General features: G+C 37.8%; 1 protein-coding gene across 10 annotated transcripts in view; it reads right to left on the bottom strand.

Moving 5' to 3' along the window:
* FAM13A (family with sequence similarity 13 member A) overlaps positions 1–19,004 on the bottom strand; it is a 337,328-nt gene that overhangs the window by 110,570 nt on the left and 207,754 nt on the right. For all 10 annotated transcript variants that reach the window (XM_069593719.1, XM_069593720.1, XM_069593713.1 and 7 more), the window contains one exon: positions 13,203–13,366. In XM_069593719.1, coding sequence (XP_069449820.1) covers positions 13,203–13,366 — 164 coding nt within the window. The remainder of the gene's footprint in view (positions 1–13,202; positions 13,367–19,004) is intronic.

Here is a 19,004-nt window from a genome sequence, read left to right as displayed (position 1 = left end):
TAGCCTACCAGGCTCTTCCATCCATGGAAGTTTCCAAGCAAGAGTACTGGAGTGGGTTGCCATTTCCTTCTCCAGGGGATCTTCCCAACCCAGCGATCGAACCTGGGTCTCCACACTGCAGGCAGATGCTTTACCCTCTGAGCCACCAGGGAAGCCCTGAAAGTGAGAGAGGAGAGTGGAAAAGCTGGCTTAAAACTCAACATTCAGAAAACAAAGATCATGGCATCTGGTCCCATCACTGCACGGCAAATAGAGAGGGAAACAATGGAAACGGTGAGAGACTTAATTTCCTGGGGCTCCAACATCACTGCGGATGGTGATTGCAGCCATGAAATTAAAAGATGATTACTCCTTGGAAGAAAAGCTATGACCAACTTAGACAGCATATTCAAAAGCAGAGACATTACTTTGATGAGAAAGGTCCGTCTAGTCAAAGGTGTGGTTTTTCCAGTAGTCATGTATGGATGTGAGAGTTGGACCATAAAGAAGGCTGAGTGCCAAGGAATTGATGCTTTTGAACTGTGGTGTTGGAGAAGACTCTTGAGAGTCCCATGGATAGCAAGGAAATCAAACCAATCAATCCTAAAGGAAATCAACCCTGAATATTCATTGGAAGGACTGATGCTGAAGCTGAAACTCCAATACTTTGGTCACCTGATGCGAAGAACTGACTCATTGAAAAGATCCCAATGCTTAAAAAGATTGAAGGCAGGAGGAAAAGGGTAGGACAAGGATGAGATGGTTGGATGGCATCACTGCCTCAATGGACATGAATTTGAGCAAGCTCCGGGAGTTGGTGATGGACAGGGAAGCCTGGAGTGCTGCAGTCCATGGGGGTCACAGAGAGTCGGACATGATTGTGTGACTGAACTGAACTGATTCACAGATACAAGAGGCCCCTTTTGCTTCTCCATATCCACATATATTATTATTACCCTCTCCTTCACATGAATGGCGGGTCCAGGTTGGCTGAACTGCACATGGCCACAGATGTGCTCTGCTGTCCATTTGTTCCTGTTCAGGCATTTCTCTTAGCCTGGAATCCCCCTTCTGAACCCATATCCACTAATCCAAATACAACTCAACCTGTTTGGGCTTCTCATCACTGCTCTTTCCAATTCCACCACTCAAGGGATTTTATCCTCTTAAATGAATGAAGCCATAATTGTTAAGTCCAAAGTCAGTTCAGTTGTAGCTCTATATCATTTCTCTAAAATCTAACAATTTATATCTGACAATCTATATCTCTCTTGAAACATTTGTCATCCTTTATTTAAAATACAACAGATATTATTTCTTGTTGCAAATTATATAATCTATACTCACACAGAACATTTAGAAAATACAGAGAAAAAAGAATATAAAAGTCAAACACAATCCTATTCCTTACATAAGCATTATTTAATATGATTCTATGTCCTTTCATTTTTCTCTATTTAGATATAATTTATATAATTACATAAAGATGGGACAATGCAAAGTATTTAATGCCAGCAAACCATGTATGTAAAAATGGATGAAATGGTAAATTTAACATATATTTTATAATAAAAGATAAGGATTATGCAGTATATCCTATTTTATAACATTACATTTAATAACCAGTCAAATATTTCTATAACATTTCTACTCCTCAAAAATATTTTTATGCTTCTTATATTTCTATCCACAATGACAAGTTTAATCATTTGATTCAAATAGTGATTGCTAGATTTTTCCACTATAAAAGAATGTGTTCTCTTTGTAATGAAAAATTATCTGTGAGATGATGATTTGAGACTGAAAATTTAGATGCCAGATGTTTGAACATATACCTCAAAGGTAGAGGCAACAGAACTTGCTGATGAATTGGTTGAGAAAGATAGAGGAATAACAAAGTTTTGGCCTCAGTAACTGGGTGAATTGGAGAAGGAAATGGCAACCTACTTCACTGTTCTTGCCTGGATAATCCCATGGACAGTGGAACCCAGCAGGCTACAGTCCATAGGGTCACAAAGAGTCGGATACAACTTATCGGTTAAACAATAATTTTAAAGTCTACCATGCAGTTAGTGGGGCTTCCCAGGTGGTGCTAGTGGTAAAGAGCCTGCCTGTCAATGCAGGAGACAAAAGAGACACAGGTTTGATCCTGGGGTTGGGAAGATTGCCCAGAAAAAGAAACGGCAACCTAAGCCAGTATTCTTGCTTGGAAAATCCCATGGTCAGAGGAGCCTGGTGGGCTATAGTTCATGGGATTGTGAAGACTTGGACACAACTGAAGCGACTGATCACAACTTGGTGAATGGTACAAATTATTAAGATGGGGGAAAACCTGGGTAGAAATGAGATTGTCTTTTTTGAGGCAGAAGTGTAAACGAGGAGTTTTGCTTTATATAGACTGAGTGTGATATGCTCATTCAATATCCAAGTACATTTATCAGGTGGCCAATAGGCAGGGCTGACTTCATGGGCGTATGAAATATGCAGTGTCTCATGAACGATGCCCACAAAGCCCCATATCTGGTTTTATGCTTTGCTGCTGCGATCTTAAAATTCACATTTTTTAACAGAGGGTTCCACATTTTCGCTTTGCATTGGGGGGTACCCCAAGGTTAAGTAGCTTTTCCTACCAAATGGATATAATAATTTGGAATATAATTATATTGAGAGGTTGGAGCTGGAAGTATAATTTTGGAGGTCATAGGCCTCAAGATGGTATTCAAAACTGTGGGCCTGGATGAACATATCCACAATGAGCATAGCCTGAGAAGAGGTCGTAGGACTGAGCCTTTCTGTGTTCCAACTTTGAGAGGTCTGGAAAAGACAGATTTTGCAAACAGGACTAATAAAGGGTGTCTAATAAGATCAGAGGAAAGTCAGGACAGTGTAGTATTGCAGAAGCAAAGTGAAGAAAGTGCTTCAAAACAGTCATCAGTTCGGCCAAATCCTGCTGAGAGATAAGAATAAAATGAAAATAGTGGACCAACCTTTGGACTTGGCAAGATGGAGATTGTTGGTGTTCTTGACAAGCACAATTTCAGTGGTGTGTGGGCTGAAGAAAGAAATGGGAGGAAAGGCTATGGAGACAGCAAGTACATATAATCCTTAACCAGAGCTCTAAAAATGAAGAGGGATATTGTTCCTAGGGTGGATTAAAAAATACTGAGAGCTATTATAAAATGTTTCTATGCTGATGGGAAAACTCTGGAAGGGCGAAATTGATGTCATAGAGAAAGGAAGTGATTATTCTAACTTAGTCCTTGAGTGAGTGAGAGAGAGTGGGGTTCAGAGTACCAGCACAGGGTTGACCCCAGAGAGGTACAAGTTCAGTTCACCCACTGAGAAAGAAGAGAAGGCAGAGTGTAAGGGTATAGCTATGGATACACTGGTAGACTGGGGAGGCACGAGATAACAGTCTTTCTTAATTGCTGTGTGAAATAGGACAAAATCTTTGGATTGTGCTGTAACATTTTATAAATCTAAGCCTTGCTTATTTCTCTACTAAAGTGAAATTCATGTTTTCAGAAAACAAATGTGGTGAGAGAAGAGCTACTATGTTTAGCTTTGTTTTTGTTATTCTAACATCAGACTTAAATGTTTGACAAAGAAACCAAAAAGACAATTTAATGGGAAAGGAATACTCTTTTCAACAAATGGTGGTGGGGACAAACAAATATCCACATGTGAAATAATGAAACTGGACCTGTGCTTCACACTGTATCTAAAAATTAACTCAAAAGGAATGAAATACCTAAATATAAATATAGCAAAACTATAAAACTCTTAGAAGAAATCATAGATGTAAATCTTTGTTTTTGGATTAGGCAATGGTTTCTTGGATAGGACATCAAAATCATAAACAACAAAAGAAAAAACAGATTAACTGGACAATAAAGACAAAAAAACTTTTGTCCTTCAAATGATACTATCAAAAAAGTGAAAACACAACCCACAGAATGAGAAAATATTTGAAAATCATGTATCTGATAAAGGTTAGTATTCAGAACATATAAAGAATTTTCCCAACTCAACAATAAAATGACAAATAACCCAACTGTTAAAAATGGGCAAGGAATTTGAATGGCCATTTCTCCAAAGAAGATATACAAATGGCTAACAAACACATGAAAAAAGTGCTCAACATCATTAGTCATTAGGGAAACACAAATCAAAACCACAATGAGAGACCGTTCCACACCCATCCGAATGATTACAATAAAAAGACAATTACAGGTGTTGGTAAGAATGCGAAGAAACTGGAAACATCATATATTGCCAATGGGAATGCAAAATGAAGCAGTCACTTTGAGAAACTGCTTATCAGTTCTTCAAGAAATCAAACAGACTTACCATATGATCCAGAAATCCCATCCCTAGACATTTACTCAAGAGAACTGAAAATATGTCCAGAGAAAGACTTGCACACAAATATTCATACTCACATTATTTGTAATAGCCTCAAAGTAAAAGCAATCCAAACGTCCATCAACTGATGAATTGAAAACATGGTCTACATGTATTAATACAATGGGATATTATTTAAGTCATAAAAGGAATGACACTGATATTTCATGCATATGAATGAACCTCTAAAGCATATGATAAGTGAAACAAGGTATATCCAAAAGGGCATGTATTCTGTGATTCTACTTACACAAAATGGAAAGAGTTAATGGGAGCTTCCTAGAGGAGACGAAAATTGACCACTGACAAAGTGGAATAAGGACACTCCAGATAAAGAGAACACATTAAGAAAGATACAAATCCACTGGGATATATGGTTAATGTGGTTGCAATGTAACCTGGGTTTAGTAGAATAAAGAACTGTTAAAGAGTAAGTCAGGAAGATAGGATGAGCCAGATTTCTAAAGGCCTTGAATGACTTGACATTTATTCAATGAGAAGTCCTCTTTGCTTTTATAACATATCTATTATGTCAGTTTTAAACCTGCATTTCATACCATTGTTAACCACATATAAGTTGCCTCACTTAATGGACTAGGAGACCCTGAAGGTTAGAGACTGTTCCCTAGTTCTCTCTGACTTCTAAGGGCCCAGTGCAAGATGCAGTATAAAGAATGTGCCCATTAAAAGTTTGTAGACTTTGAGTTACTAAAATAATTTCAACTAACACCTCAGCAGTCCGGATATACTCTGGTGATTTACATGCTACTGGGAATGATCTGCAAACATCATAATAAATTTCTTTACCATTACTTACCTTCCCTTTCACCAACCACTCATACTATAAATAGAGTTTAGTTAAAAAAAATAAAATTCAAATTGAAATTTGCATTCTAGTGAAATGCAAAAATTTGAATAGAGCAACTGTATTGAGTGGCAGGATTGGTGAATGGATAAATTGCTTTTCTTAATCATCAAAATAACTAGAGAAGTATTAGAGACTTTCATTTTAAATTATAGGAAAAAAGGATATTAAAAATACTAGAAATATGTTTAATAGTTATTCAATGTATATGAGAGAGTTTATCTAAGATGACCCTGGAATATTTATCATGGGAGCTAGTGGCGGTAAAGAATAGATTAGGGAACTATCTTTAGAAATAGAGTTAGATATTTTTTTCTAATACAGCCTGGGACCTTGGGGACATTTCAAACCTACTTTTCTATAAATCTTGTTATGAAGCCCAGGGAGTCTGAATATTTCAGAAAATAGTAACTCTGTAAGTGAACTGTGTGGTTAGGCTTACCACTATGCTTTTCACAAAGTGGTTTTTAGACTTTCCTTTCCTCATATGGGACTTATCGCAGGAAACCTTGCAAAGTCAGCCCCACATTTATATTTGGTAGTTTTTCAAATTACACTGTACATGATATGGTTATGAATCTTATAACTAAGAATCCCAATTTTATTTTAGCCTTACATGTCAGTTAAAAATTTGGAAACATTTTTTCCAAGTAGCAGAGAGTGAAACATTTCCAGGGAACAGATAGACATTCAGGAAGTAACTGGAGTGCCCTTTATGAAGTACAAACACAGGATAATTATGGTTGCTTTCTGGGGCTGGCGGGACTTCAGAAATGAAGAAAGTCATAGCTAACTGCCAGAATAGATAAGCTATCTTGAAGGACAATGGGTACAGCGAATATTGTTGAATACTGATTCATTATTAATCATTAGACATCTGAATCTTATGAAATCTACTATTGTAACGTGACTAAAATATGAAGAATCATTTAGCAAACATCACAAGACACAATTTCTGCCCCAAGGGTGGAGAGCTGCACATAGAGGTAATGAGACTCATAAAACAATGAACTTCTCGTACATAAATAAGCAGCACATCATTGATAGAAATGCAACATCAGGGTCAGAGACCCATCCCATGGGAAGACGGCATAGAGAGTTAGTGAGGATGATGAGAAAGTACAGCTGTCTGGAATTCTGTGGCATCTTCAAGAGTGGGCAGTACAGGGTTCCCCTGGGAACCTTTCCCAAGGAACACTTTCCAAAGACCACAAGAAAAAGAACTGACACATAAAATTCTACCATTTTAGAATCAGACCTCAATCTCAGAGAAGTTTAAGTCAGTCAAGATAAAGATAGTAGAATTTAACTTCAAATTGAGCACCTGTAATAATGTTATAAGAATAATGACTATGGCAGGAGCGGCTAAGTGTATCACTAGTAGGTACCATCATGAATGCAAAAAAAAAAAAAAAAAACTAATAAGACTCAGTCCCTCTAATTCAGAAAGTCACAATCAGGTTGAAGAAAGAACTATAAAGATATGAAAGGAAGTAAATCAAGGTAGAAGATAGGTGGGAAATGACTGCAAAAAAATCAGAAGACATATATTAATCTCAGCCTGTCAACTAACAAGGTGATCTTCAATAATTCACCTAACTCAATGAATACCTGCTAAATGAACAACCTTTTCAGAATCATGGTTTCTTCATCCAAGGTTACTTTTCAGACCTGAAATATTTTTACAAGGTCACCTTGTAACAATGAATGCTATGTAATTTTTTCTAACGTTCAGTTCAGTTCAGTTCAGTAACTCAGTCGTGTCCAACTCTTTGCGACCCCATGAATCGCAGTACGCCAGGCCTCCCTGTCCATCACCATCTCCCAGAGTTCACTCAGACTCATCGAGTCAGTGATGCCATCCAGCCATTTCATCCTCGGTCGTCCCCTGCTCCTCCTCCCACAATCCCTCCCAGCATCAGAGTCTTTTCCAATGAGTCAACTGTTCACATGAGGTGGCCAAAGTACTGGAGCTTCAGCTTTAGCATCATTCCTTCCAAAGAAATCCCAGGGTTGATCTCCTTCAGAATGGACTAGTTGGATCTCCTTGCAGTCCAAGGGACTCTCAAGAGTCTTCTCCAACACCACAGTTCAAAAGCATCAATTCTTCGGCACTCAGCCTTCTTCACAGTCCAACTCTCACATCCATACACGACTACTGGAAAAATCATAGTCTTGACTAGACGGACCTTAGTTGGCAAAGTAACGTCTCTGCTTTTGAATATGCTGTCTAGGTTGGTGATAACTTTTCTTCCAAGGAGTAAGCGTCTTTTAATTTCATGGCTGCAGTCACCATCTGCAGTGATTTTGGAGCCCCCCCAAAATAAAGTCTGACACTGTTTCCACTGTTTCCACTCTTTCCCCATCTATTTCCCATGGAGTGATGGGACTGGATGCCATGATCTTCGTTTTCTGAATGTTGAGTTTCAAGCCAACTTTTTCACTCTCCACTTTCACTTTCATCAAGAGGCTTTTGAGTTCCTCTTCACTTTCTGCCACAAGGGTGGTGTCATCTGCATATCTGAGGTTATTGATATTTCTCCCGGCAATCTTGATTCCAGCTTGTGTTTCTTCCAGTCCAGCGTTTCTCATGATGTACTCTGCATAGAAGTTAAATAAGCAGGGTGACAATATACAGCCTTGACGTACTCCTTTTCCTATTTGGAACCAGTCTGTTGTTCCATGTCCAGTTCTAACTGTTGCTTCCTGACCTGCATACAGGTTTCTCAAGAGGCAGGTCAGGTGGTCTGGTATTCCCATCTCTTTCAGAATTTTCCACAGTTGATTGTGATCCACACAGTCAAAGGCTTTGGCATAGTCAATAAAGCAGAAATAGATGTTTTTCTGGAAGTCTCTTGCTTTTTCCATGATCCAGTGGATGTTGGCAATTTGATCTCTGGTTCCTCTGCCTTTTCTAAAACCAGCTTGAACATCAGGAAGTTTTTTTTTTTTTTTTAACATTACTGAGGTATAATTGACAAATACAGATTGTATATCTTTACGGTATCTAAGTGTGATGATTTAATATATGTATGCATTGTAAGCTGATTACCACAAATAGGCAAATTAACATATCCATCATCTCATGGCTACAATTTAGCTTTTCTGGTGGGACTCTCAGCAAATTTCAAGTATACAACACAGTACTGTTAACTACCATCATCATGCAGAGCATTAGATGCCCAGAACTTACTTATCTTATAACTGAATATTTTAACCCTTTTTATGAAGGATAGTTTTGTCAGACAGAGTATTCCTGGTTGGTATTTTTTTTTTTTTCCACAAGAAAAATATATCATCCTATTCCTTCCCTGCCTAAGAGGGTCATGCCAAAAAATCCACTTATAGCCTTATGGGTTGCTTTGTATGTGGTCAGTTGTTTTCTGTCATACTCCTTTCAAGAGTCTCTTTCGGCCTTTGACTTCAGACAATTTGTATAACATGTTCCAAAGTAACCTTGTTTGGGGTCCTTTTAGCTTCACCTGGATATCCATATCCTTTTTAAGATTCAGAAAATTTTCAGCCTTTATTTTTAAACTAAGTTTTCTTCCTTCTTCTTCTTTCTCCTGTTTGGACTTCTAAGTCATGTATATTCATTTGTTTAATGGTGTTCTCTAGGTCTTGCATGATTTTGTCACTCTTTTGCATTCTTTTTTGTTGTTGTTGTTCCTACAACTAAAGCTAAAATAACCTATTTTCAAGTTGGCTGATTCTTTATTCTTCACAACTGAGTCTGCACTGTTGAAACTCTCTATCAAATTTTTGGTTCTGTCATTGTAGTCTTCAGCTCCAGGATTTCTGTTTGACTCCTTTCTTGGTTTCTATTTCTCTATTATACTCCTTGATCTATCAAGTACTGTTTTTTAAATGTTATTTAGTTGTCTACCAATGTTCTCTTGCATCTCAATAAGCTTTTAAAACATAATTTTAAAAATTCTTTTTAGAAAACTTGTCTATTTCCATCTACTTGGTTTGGTTATCGGGGCTTTACTAGTTTCCTTTTGTGATATGTTTGCCTGATTCTCCGTGATCTGTGTAGCCATGTATTGGTATCTGTGCATTTGAAGGAGCAAACACATCTTCTGGTCTTTATAGATCGGTTTTGGCAAGTAAACACATTCTTTTGTTGGGTTCCTGGGCTGACAGAATTGCCTCTGGGATTTCAGTGAAGCAGAATTAAAGCCAGGTCATTTCAATTATGGTTTCCTCGGGTATATGCCCAGTAGTGGGATTACTGGATCATATGGCAGTTTTACTCCTAGTTTTTTAAGTAATCCTCACATTGTTCTCCATAGTGGCTGTATCAGTTTGCATTCCAACCAACAGTGTTAGAGGGTTCCCTTTTCTCCAAAGCCTCTTCAGCATTGATTGTAGACTTTTCCATGGTGGCCATTCTGACCAGCGTGCAATGATACCTCACTGTAGTTTTGATTTATATTTCTCTAAAAATGAGCAACATTGAGCATCTTTTCATGTGTTCCATTTCTTGTTAAAACACATCCACTTCTCCTCACTCCATTTTTTTTGTATTTGTATTTTTCAAAACAATGTTACTGAGGTGTATTTTACATATCATAAAATCTACCTTTTCAAGTACACAGTTCAGTGATCTTTAGTTGTTTTACCAAGTGGTGTAGCTATCAGCATAAGAGTTTCAGAACATTTTCACTGCCTTAAATAAGGCTCCTCTAATGGCAACCCACTCCAGTACTCTTGCCTGGAGAATCCCATGGACAGAGGAGCCTGGTGGGTACAGTCCATGGGGTCGCGAAGAGTTGGACACAACTGATGCGACTTAGCAGCAGCAGCAGCAGCAGGCGTGTATAGCTAGTCTCCTATACATTCACAGTCCCCTCCTGGCTTCCAGACAATCACAAATCTACCTCTGTTTCTATAAATTTGCCTTTTCTGGCCATCTCATATAAAGGGAATCGTACAATAGACATACAGTTTCTTGACTCTACACTTTGACTTTACAGAACAAAACTAGAAATGTTTTTTGGCCTTTAAGAAAAATCACACATTCAAGGAAATGCATAACCTTTCAAATGGAACATTACAATAAATACTGTTAAACATCTAAAAGACTAAAAATATTAATCCTCTTAAGTTCTAAAATTAAATTCTGAAAATAATATAGTACAGTGTTAGAAACATGAAAAATGATCATTTATCTATGTCACATGTTGAAATAGATAATAATATAGCTATCCCTGAAATGTTAAATCATTTTAACATCTTAAACTTTACATTTACTATGTATTTTTCCTTTCTCTTTTTTGGCATGGATGTGTGACTTTCTCTTCCAGAAGGATTTTTCAACAGCCTGCTTACTAACATACAGGTTAATACTTATAGTTTAGTTTTTACGTAAATGACAAAACAAGTACTGTTCCTGATATTTTCAAAAGGAGCAAAATAAGATTACTACCATGTAGGGAGAAGAACTGGAATGTTCCAGTTCTTGCTCAAGGGAGGCACCTGTCCAATAACATCCTCATTTCTGTGTGTACCTCTGACCTGCCAAATTTAAGCACTGTACTTAAAACGTGGAGAATGATGACATTTATTCTTTCAGAGTTGGCATGTCAGAATAGAGGTTATGCCTTTCAGACTACTGTGAATTTTGTTAATGCAAGCAACTGGATTACCAAAAAAAAAAAAAAAGAATTTTTGACAATATTTTAGGAATTGCTGCTGTCAGTTTTAGAAGATATAAATGGACTAGCTAAACGTCTTTACTAAATGAAGTGAACCTATCACTAAGCACCTCTGTCTTTGGCTGGGAAGTCAGTACAAAACAGCTCCATTGAGCTCTAACAAAATCAAGAGATAGTTTATTTCTAAGCTTTTCTCATGCCATTCTGAGAGAAAAATTCTATGAAGACTAGAAAAATTATCGTGTTTTTTTTTTTTTTAAATAGGATTTGAACTGTTGTGTTGGAGAAGACTCTTGAGAGTCCCTTGGACTTCAAGGAGATCCAACCAGTCCATCCTAAAGGAGATCAGCCCTGAATATTCACTGGAAGGACTGATGCTGATGCTGAAGCTCCAACACTTTGGCACCTGGTGTGAAGAACTGACTCATTTGAAAAGACCCTGATGCTGGGAAAGATTGAAGGCAGGAGGAGAGGGGTCAACAGAAGATGAGATGGTTGGATGGCATCACTGACTCAATGGACATGAGTTTGAGTAAACTCTGGGAATTGGTGATGGATAGGGAGGCCTGGCATGCTGCAGTCCATGGGGTTGCAAAGAGTCTGACACAACTGAGCAACTGAACTGAACTGAACTGAACATCCTCGAAGCCAGTTTTAGACAATTACAGAAATACAGAAAAATGTTAGTCATATAAATAAATAAATTTTCAAGATGTAAGTCAGTCAATAAGCAATAAATGATAGTGAACTCCTCTCTGAACTCTCAAAACATCACATTTTAAAGTGTGTTACTTCCTTATGCTTTTATTTTTACTGCCACTATCTGAAGAGTAGAAAAATAATGAACTCTTGCTGACAAAAATTCATACTTCTGTTACATCTCAAGAAGCAATGGGGCTATGTTTAAGATTTGAAACTAAGAAGAAAAATGATCAAAGTCAGCCAACCTGGGAAAAACTACTGAACAAGGTCTAAACTCTAAAAATTTCAAGTTATCAAGAACATGCTGTTAGCCAAAAACCAACTCTCAAAGCTCTAGAAATCAAACTTACTGCTGAAGAATCACAGGACACTTCCTCATTCTGGACATTTCAGAACCAAAGGTTCTTTCTTAGTGTTATCTTTGTTGTTAATTGATACTGTAATTTTGTTGCAAATCAAACTGTTATGCATAAATATGTTGCAATGATTTTAATAAGTGCAAACAGAATGACTTTATTCACTGCTTTGTAAAGTCAATCAAGCTTATCAGATAGGGCCGACAAAAATAGATTTTGCTGAATTGCCTTTTTTTTTTCCTTTAGTAGGAGCAACTAAAAAATAAATCAATACTATGAAAAGCCCTGATGAAATGCATCTTGACAATTCTTTGGAAAAAAGTTGGAAAACCAAAATGAATACTGTATTTAGAGAATAAGGGCAAGCAATATATTTAATAGACAATGCCACACCTTGTGGTTAAGACTGAGGTAACCAATAAATTGTTAAGGAGAAAAATGGAAACTTCTCTAAGAAAAATTTTAGAGAAACCTGAGTATGTGTAAAAAACACACACTATTTTTTCCTGGTTTAAATTTATGAACTAAACAATAACTTGTTCTAGAAAGCAACTGCAAATGAAACCAGCTCCATAAGTTCATTTTTGAAATAAAAATTGGCACACTATCTATTCTGTTACTACAAAGACATAGGAAGGATTTAAATTTTATTTTTAGTGAAATTTATTGTAATGATTTTTTTAAATTATAGAAATAGTTTGTAAGTTACAAAAAAAGATGAAAAATTTTTTAAAGGAAAAATTCTATATGTTAGGAGTAAATAAGATTCAGATTCCATTTTACCTATTTTAACAAAATTATATGCCTTTTTCCTCAAGTATGTCAATGAAGTTTGCTTTTAGGTTAGCATGCAACCTAATGCTTAAAAGGCAATATTCACAATGTGTTAGTGAGAGTTGGTTCTAGTAACCACTGTGAAATCCCCACTGCAGATAATATTGGCCACTGAACATACTATGAAAAGACATCCCCCCAAAATAACTCTTCCAACATTTAATGTGAGGCTAGCATAGATTGACTGACAAAATAATTTGTTTTAATCCAGAAAATAGAATGTAACAAACCAGGAATGCTTCTGTGATAGGATCAGAACATTTTCAAAAGTTACAGTAAATTTTAAACAGTTTTACTGATCTGTATCCTGATGACCCTGGTGTAAACACAGCTACATATGAGGGCCTTGTACATTAGCTCAGATGGCAATACATGGCACAAAAACAAAAGAAACATGCCAACCTGGACAGCAACTTGGCAGCATTAGCGTCCTCCGCTGAACTCATGTCATCCCAGCAGGATTTTCTCCGACTCAGCTGCAGGCTGGCCTGAGGAACGCCCTCAGACAGCTCTGGGTGTGGTACCCCGTGGGTCCAAATAGATCCCTCACTACTGGATTTGCGGATCTAAAACACAAAATTTAAAAAGAGAGAAAGGAATCTTCAAAAACTTTTCAGTTAAGACATTGAAGACAGTTTATTTGAATTCATTAATAATGGATTAATCATATCCCAGAAAAATATCAACTGAGATACAGAAATAAAAATGTGTATAAAACTTCTTTTATAGCAAAGGGTACAGTAAAGGGGAGATACCAGTATTTCTGAGGGGAACTTTCAAACCATATATGATCCACACACCTCTCTTGGACTCTCAAACCAATTTTCCCCAGGCCTAAAGCCTCCTTAGAATAACTATTCTATGTAATGAAAGATTATGAGAGTATATAAGGCAGCAACCTAGAAGAAGAGAATAAATAGCTAGAAAGAAGCAGAAGGAAATAAGTCTGAGAACCCATGAAATAAAGAATTCCAGTGTGGGAAAGTTATCCAGAAATATTCACTATCAACAAGCAAAATATACATCAGTTTGCAAGTTTCCATTGTAATCTTTTGTAGGGCAAAGCATGGTGTAATAAATTTTGAATTAAGGAAATAAATACGATTTACTTTTCTTCTGTCTCTTGAATCATGGACAACACAAATGCCAAATGAATACTCAGAGTACAGACTTTTTATACCTGAGGTCTCTAGAATACGATCAATATTATTTTCCTAAAAATGTGTAAAAATCATGTCAGAATCGCAGGAAATTTTCAAAAACTTGGATCCATTGTATTTGTTACTCTGGAAGCTCTTTCTCACCTTGAGGACGGTCTCTTGCTTGTCCATTCACCTAGAATGTCATCTGCTGATCACTGACCAATCACCAACTAAACCAAATCTTAACTTCCTATGAAGTTCAAATAAGAATCCACTGACCACAGAGCTTCACTAACTACTGTCAGGTCTAAATAACCTTTCCCAATTCTGAATTCCTGTTAACTCACCACCACACAAACTACACTTCATTGCATGTCATCTAATAGCATAATCTTAGTTATCTCGAGTTTCTAGGTCACATGGTCTCAACCAGATTTCCCCTTCTTCTTCTTTATATTATTTGTAACATTTTCATTGGGCTTCCTTGATGGCTCAATGGTAAAGAATCCTCCTGCCAATGCAGGAGACACAAGTTTGGTCCCTGGGTTGGGAAGATGCCATGGAGAAGGAAATGGCAACCCACTCTAGTATTCTTGCCTGGGAAAATCCCACGGAAAAAGGAGCCTGGCAGGCAGTCCACAGGGTCACAAAAGAGTGGGACATGACTTCGTGACTAAACAACAACATTTTTACCAAAAAGTCTGGCAAAGTTTTGAACCCATTAATAAACACTTATTGTCAGACAAACACTCAACTAGATATTCCCAAGACACTGAGTGAACAAGAGGATAGATTATGGACAATTAAAAAGAGTAACAGGAGAGCAGCACTGACATATATATACACTACCACGTGAAAAATAGGTACCTAGTGGGAACCTGCTGTATAGCACAGGGGAACTCAGCGCAGAGATTTGATGACCTAGAGGGGTGGAACAGGGGTGCGAGGGAGGGACGGAATACATGTGTACATACAGCTGATTCATGTTGTTGTACAGCAGAAATTAGCACACTGCAAACGATTATACTCCAATAAAAAATTAAATATTAGGCTTAATGTTTAAAACAATAACATGGGGACAATTATGAACATAAATATTTAATACATTTATACCACTATGAGGATTACATGAAACTGATTTAGCAAAGAGTGACATTTAACACAAAATAAACACTAAATAAAGCTAGGCTTTACTAGTATCGTAGTTATGTAATATCTGCCCAAATCTGATGATTATCAATCAACTCCTCAGTTGCATTTATCTGCAGAATATTCATAAGTTCATGAAAATCAAAGAAAAATTCTAAAAAATTATAAATTAACTATAGCTCATAGCTGTATTAGCCAACAATATGTACTTTCAAGAGAAATACACAAGCAGCAAAAGAATACAAAAATATAAATACATGTGATTATATTTTTCATATGGGGCTCCTTTTTCATGTGACTTTTCATTAAGAATAAACATGAAATATCAGTTAAAAAACACTGAGAAAGTAGTGTATTTTCTCTCAATATTGAAATGAATGTAGGTTCGGTGAAAATTTGGGTTCTAAATTTGATTCAAAAGTTTATACAAAAAAAATATTCTAAGGTACAAAAAAGCAACATGCAGCTTATTCCATTTGCCAGTTTACATTAAAATAGACTACATAATGAACAGTATGAAAAGGCAAAAAGATAGGACACTGAAAGATGAACTCCCTAGGTTGGTAGGTGCCCAATATGCAACTGGAGATCAGTGAAGAAATAACTCCAGAAAGAATGAACGGACGAAGCCAAAGCAAAAACAAAACCCAGTTGTGAATGGGACTGGTGATGGAAGCAGGGTTCGATGCTGTAAAGAGCAATATTGCATAGGAACCTGGAATGTTAGGTCCATGAATCAAGGCAAATTGGAAGTGGTCAAACAGGAGATGACAAGAGTGAACATCGACATTCTAGGAATCAGCGAAATAAGATGGACTGGAATGGGTGAATTTAACTCAGATGACCATTATATCTATTACTGTGGGCAGGAATCCCTTAGAAGAAATGGAGTAGCCATTATAGTCAACAAAAGAGTCCGAAATGCAGTCTCAAAAACAGCAGAATGATCTCTGTTTGTTTCCAAGGCAAACCATTCAATATCATGGTAATTCAAATCTACGCCCTGACCAGTAATGCTGAAGAAGCTGAACAGTTCTGTGAAGACCTACAAGACCTTCTAGAACTAACACACAAAAAAGATGTCCTTTTCATTATAGGGGACTGGAATGCAAAAGTAGGAAGTCAAGAAACACTTGGAGTAACAGGCAAATTTGGCCTTGGAGTACAGAATGAAGCAGGGCAAAGGCTAATAGAGTTCTGCCAAGAGAACACCCAGGACATAGCAAACACCCTCTTCCAACAACACAAGAGAAGACTCTACACATGGACATCACCAGGTGTCGACACTGAAATCCTGGGTGTTCATTGGAAGGACTGATGTTGAAGCTAAAACTCCAATACTTAGCCACCTGATATGAAGAGCTGACTCATTTGAAAGGACCCTGATGCTGGGAAAGATTGAGGGCAGGAGGAGAAGGGGATGACAGAGGATGAGATGGTTGGATGGCATCACCAACTCCATGGACATGGGTTTGAGTGGACTCCAGGCGTTGGTGATGGACAGGGAGGCCTGGCATGTTGCAGTTCATGGGGTCACAAAGAGTCAGATATGACTGAGTGACTGAACTGAACAGAACAGAAGGCCATACTAGGATTCAGATACCAGCAACTACATGACAGGGGCGAGGGTATGTGACATTGCAAACTAGTGAGTAGAAGCCAGAGACGTGACTAAACATTCTACAGTGCACAGGACAGCCTGCCATGAAACAGTTGTCTGCTCCAAAACATCATTACAGCTGACTTTTAGGAACCCTGCTTCAGAGGGAACAGGAAGACAAAATCTATATGGAGGCCATTTCTCTACACTTTTCTTCTGGTTGTGTCCTCCCTTTTTGTCATTGGCATGTTATCATATAATGGGCCAAGATCAGCTCTGAGCTTAGCAAGATTGGGTCAAGGAGGCCACACAGCCCTGCCTTATCTATGCAAAAACTGCTAGTGACTCAATGAGGTTCTGGACTTCCCTTGCGGCTCAGCTGGGAAAAAATCTGCCCACAATGTGGGAGACCTGGGTTTGATACCTGGGTTGGGAAAATGTTCTGGAGAAGGGAAAGGCTACCTATGCTAGTATTCTGGCCTGGACAATTCCATGGACTGTATTGTCCATGGGGTTGCAAAGAGTTGGATATGACTGAGTGATCTTCACTTTCACTTTCCACAAGGTTCAGGCAAGCCCTGTGGGGCACAGATTTACTGCAAAAAATAAAAGATAAATGTCTTATTGTAATAAATAGAGTGAATGCCTTTGAAGAGACGCACCTGCAGTTTCAGAGCATGTGACTGCAGTAGAAAAATGGCCAAGGGTTTGGGATACTAACTGGGGTAGACAGCTTTCTTTTTCCATTGAAGATATCCATGAATTCACACTACTTTTGCTCCTTTATTTTAGTGATCTTTGTGATACCTTTTGTACTTGAAGGTGGAAACTATTAAAGCCCCCCAACCATCTATGAAAAAGATTTTGCTAAGAATTCTGCCATTGGCTGTTTGAGATAAGGATCTAGGCATGTGCCGTGTGATTTATGTGTACAACTCATACGCTAAAAATTCTAGGAATCTTTAGGAAGGCGCATTCTGTGCATGTACTTGTAGGTATGAAAGAATCTAACTAAGAAGTCATTTGAAATATGTTAGTATTTGAGATGCTAGGGAAATAGAAACAGAAGAAAACCTTTGAAAATGTAAAATCAAGAAATATTCTTAGATGCTATTGCTGTTACTGTTATAAATATTTAGTGACACCGTGCTACCATGGTTCCAAGAGATTTACATAAATTAACCCATTTAATTCTTATAGCAACTCAAAGAGGCGGGGACTATTATTATCACCATTTCACAGCTGAGGAAACTGAGGCATACTTTGAGTTGTCTGTCCAGTGAGGAAGTGGCAGAGACACAGTTATAACCCAGGGAGCCAGGCCACAGGGCCTGTGCTTACCACTACCCTGTATATTTGTTCATATGTTAAATGCTAAATTACAAGAAAAAAGGGTATTTTTGGATAAAAGTCACATTATATCCCATAATGCAACCCATTTTCCTCTTTTTTAAGGGGCATTAGTAATTAAAACTTTCTTTAAATTTATCTCTGTGGCACCCACTTAACTATTCTAAGCAATATGATCTTAGCGGAAAGAAATCAGATATGAGGAAACCATTTGGAAAATGTGTTCATCATATTTTTATTTATAATATACTCCAAATAAAATCATTCTAAATAGACAAATTACTATAATAGGTAATTATGGCCCATTTATATGATGAAAGAATATTTAGTCATTAAAATATCTACAAAGGTTTAATGGGACTGTGAAAAAGTTTTGTTATGATAGGTAATACAGTGTGCTATGATATATGTGTGAGTTAGCAAATAAAAATGTGTGTAAATGTGTGTGTGTGTGTGTGTGTGTGTACACACATACGTATAGGTTTCCCTGGTGGCTCAGTGGTAAAGAATCCACCCACATGCATGAACCACAGGAGACACGAGGACACGAGCTTGATCCCTGTGTCAGGAAGATCCCCTGGAGGAGGGCATGGCAACCCGCTCCAGTGTTCTAGCCTGGAGAATTCCCATGAACAGAGAAGTCTGGTGAGCTACAGTCCATAGGGTTGCAGAGTCGGACATGACTGAAGTGACTTAACACAAGCATCAATCCAGTTCAGTCGCTCAGTCATGTCCGATTCTTTGCGACCCCGTGAATCGCAGCACGCCAGGCCTCCCTGTTCATCACCAACTCCCGGAGTTCACTCAGAGTCACGTCCATCGAGTCAGTGATGCCATCCAGCCATCTCATCCTCTGTCGTCCCCTTCTCCTCCTGCCCCCAATCCCTCCCAGCATCAGAGTCTTTTCCAGTGAGTCAACTCTTCGCATGAGGTGGCCAAAGTACTGGAGTTTCAGCTTCAGCA

The sequence above is a fragment of the Ovis canadensis genome, chromosome 6 (assembly GCF_042477335.2).
Source record: "Ovis canadensis isolate MfBH-ARS-UI-01 breed Bighorn chromosome 6, ARS-UI_OviCan_v2, whole genome shotgun sequence".
NCBI lineage: Eukaryota > Metazoa > Chordata > Mammalia > Artiodactyla > Bovidae > Ovis > Ovis canadensis.
Note: the sequence above shows the minus strand (reverse complement) of the source record. Positions and strands in the feature narration are given on the sequence as shown.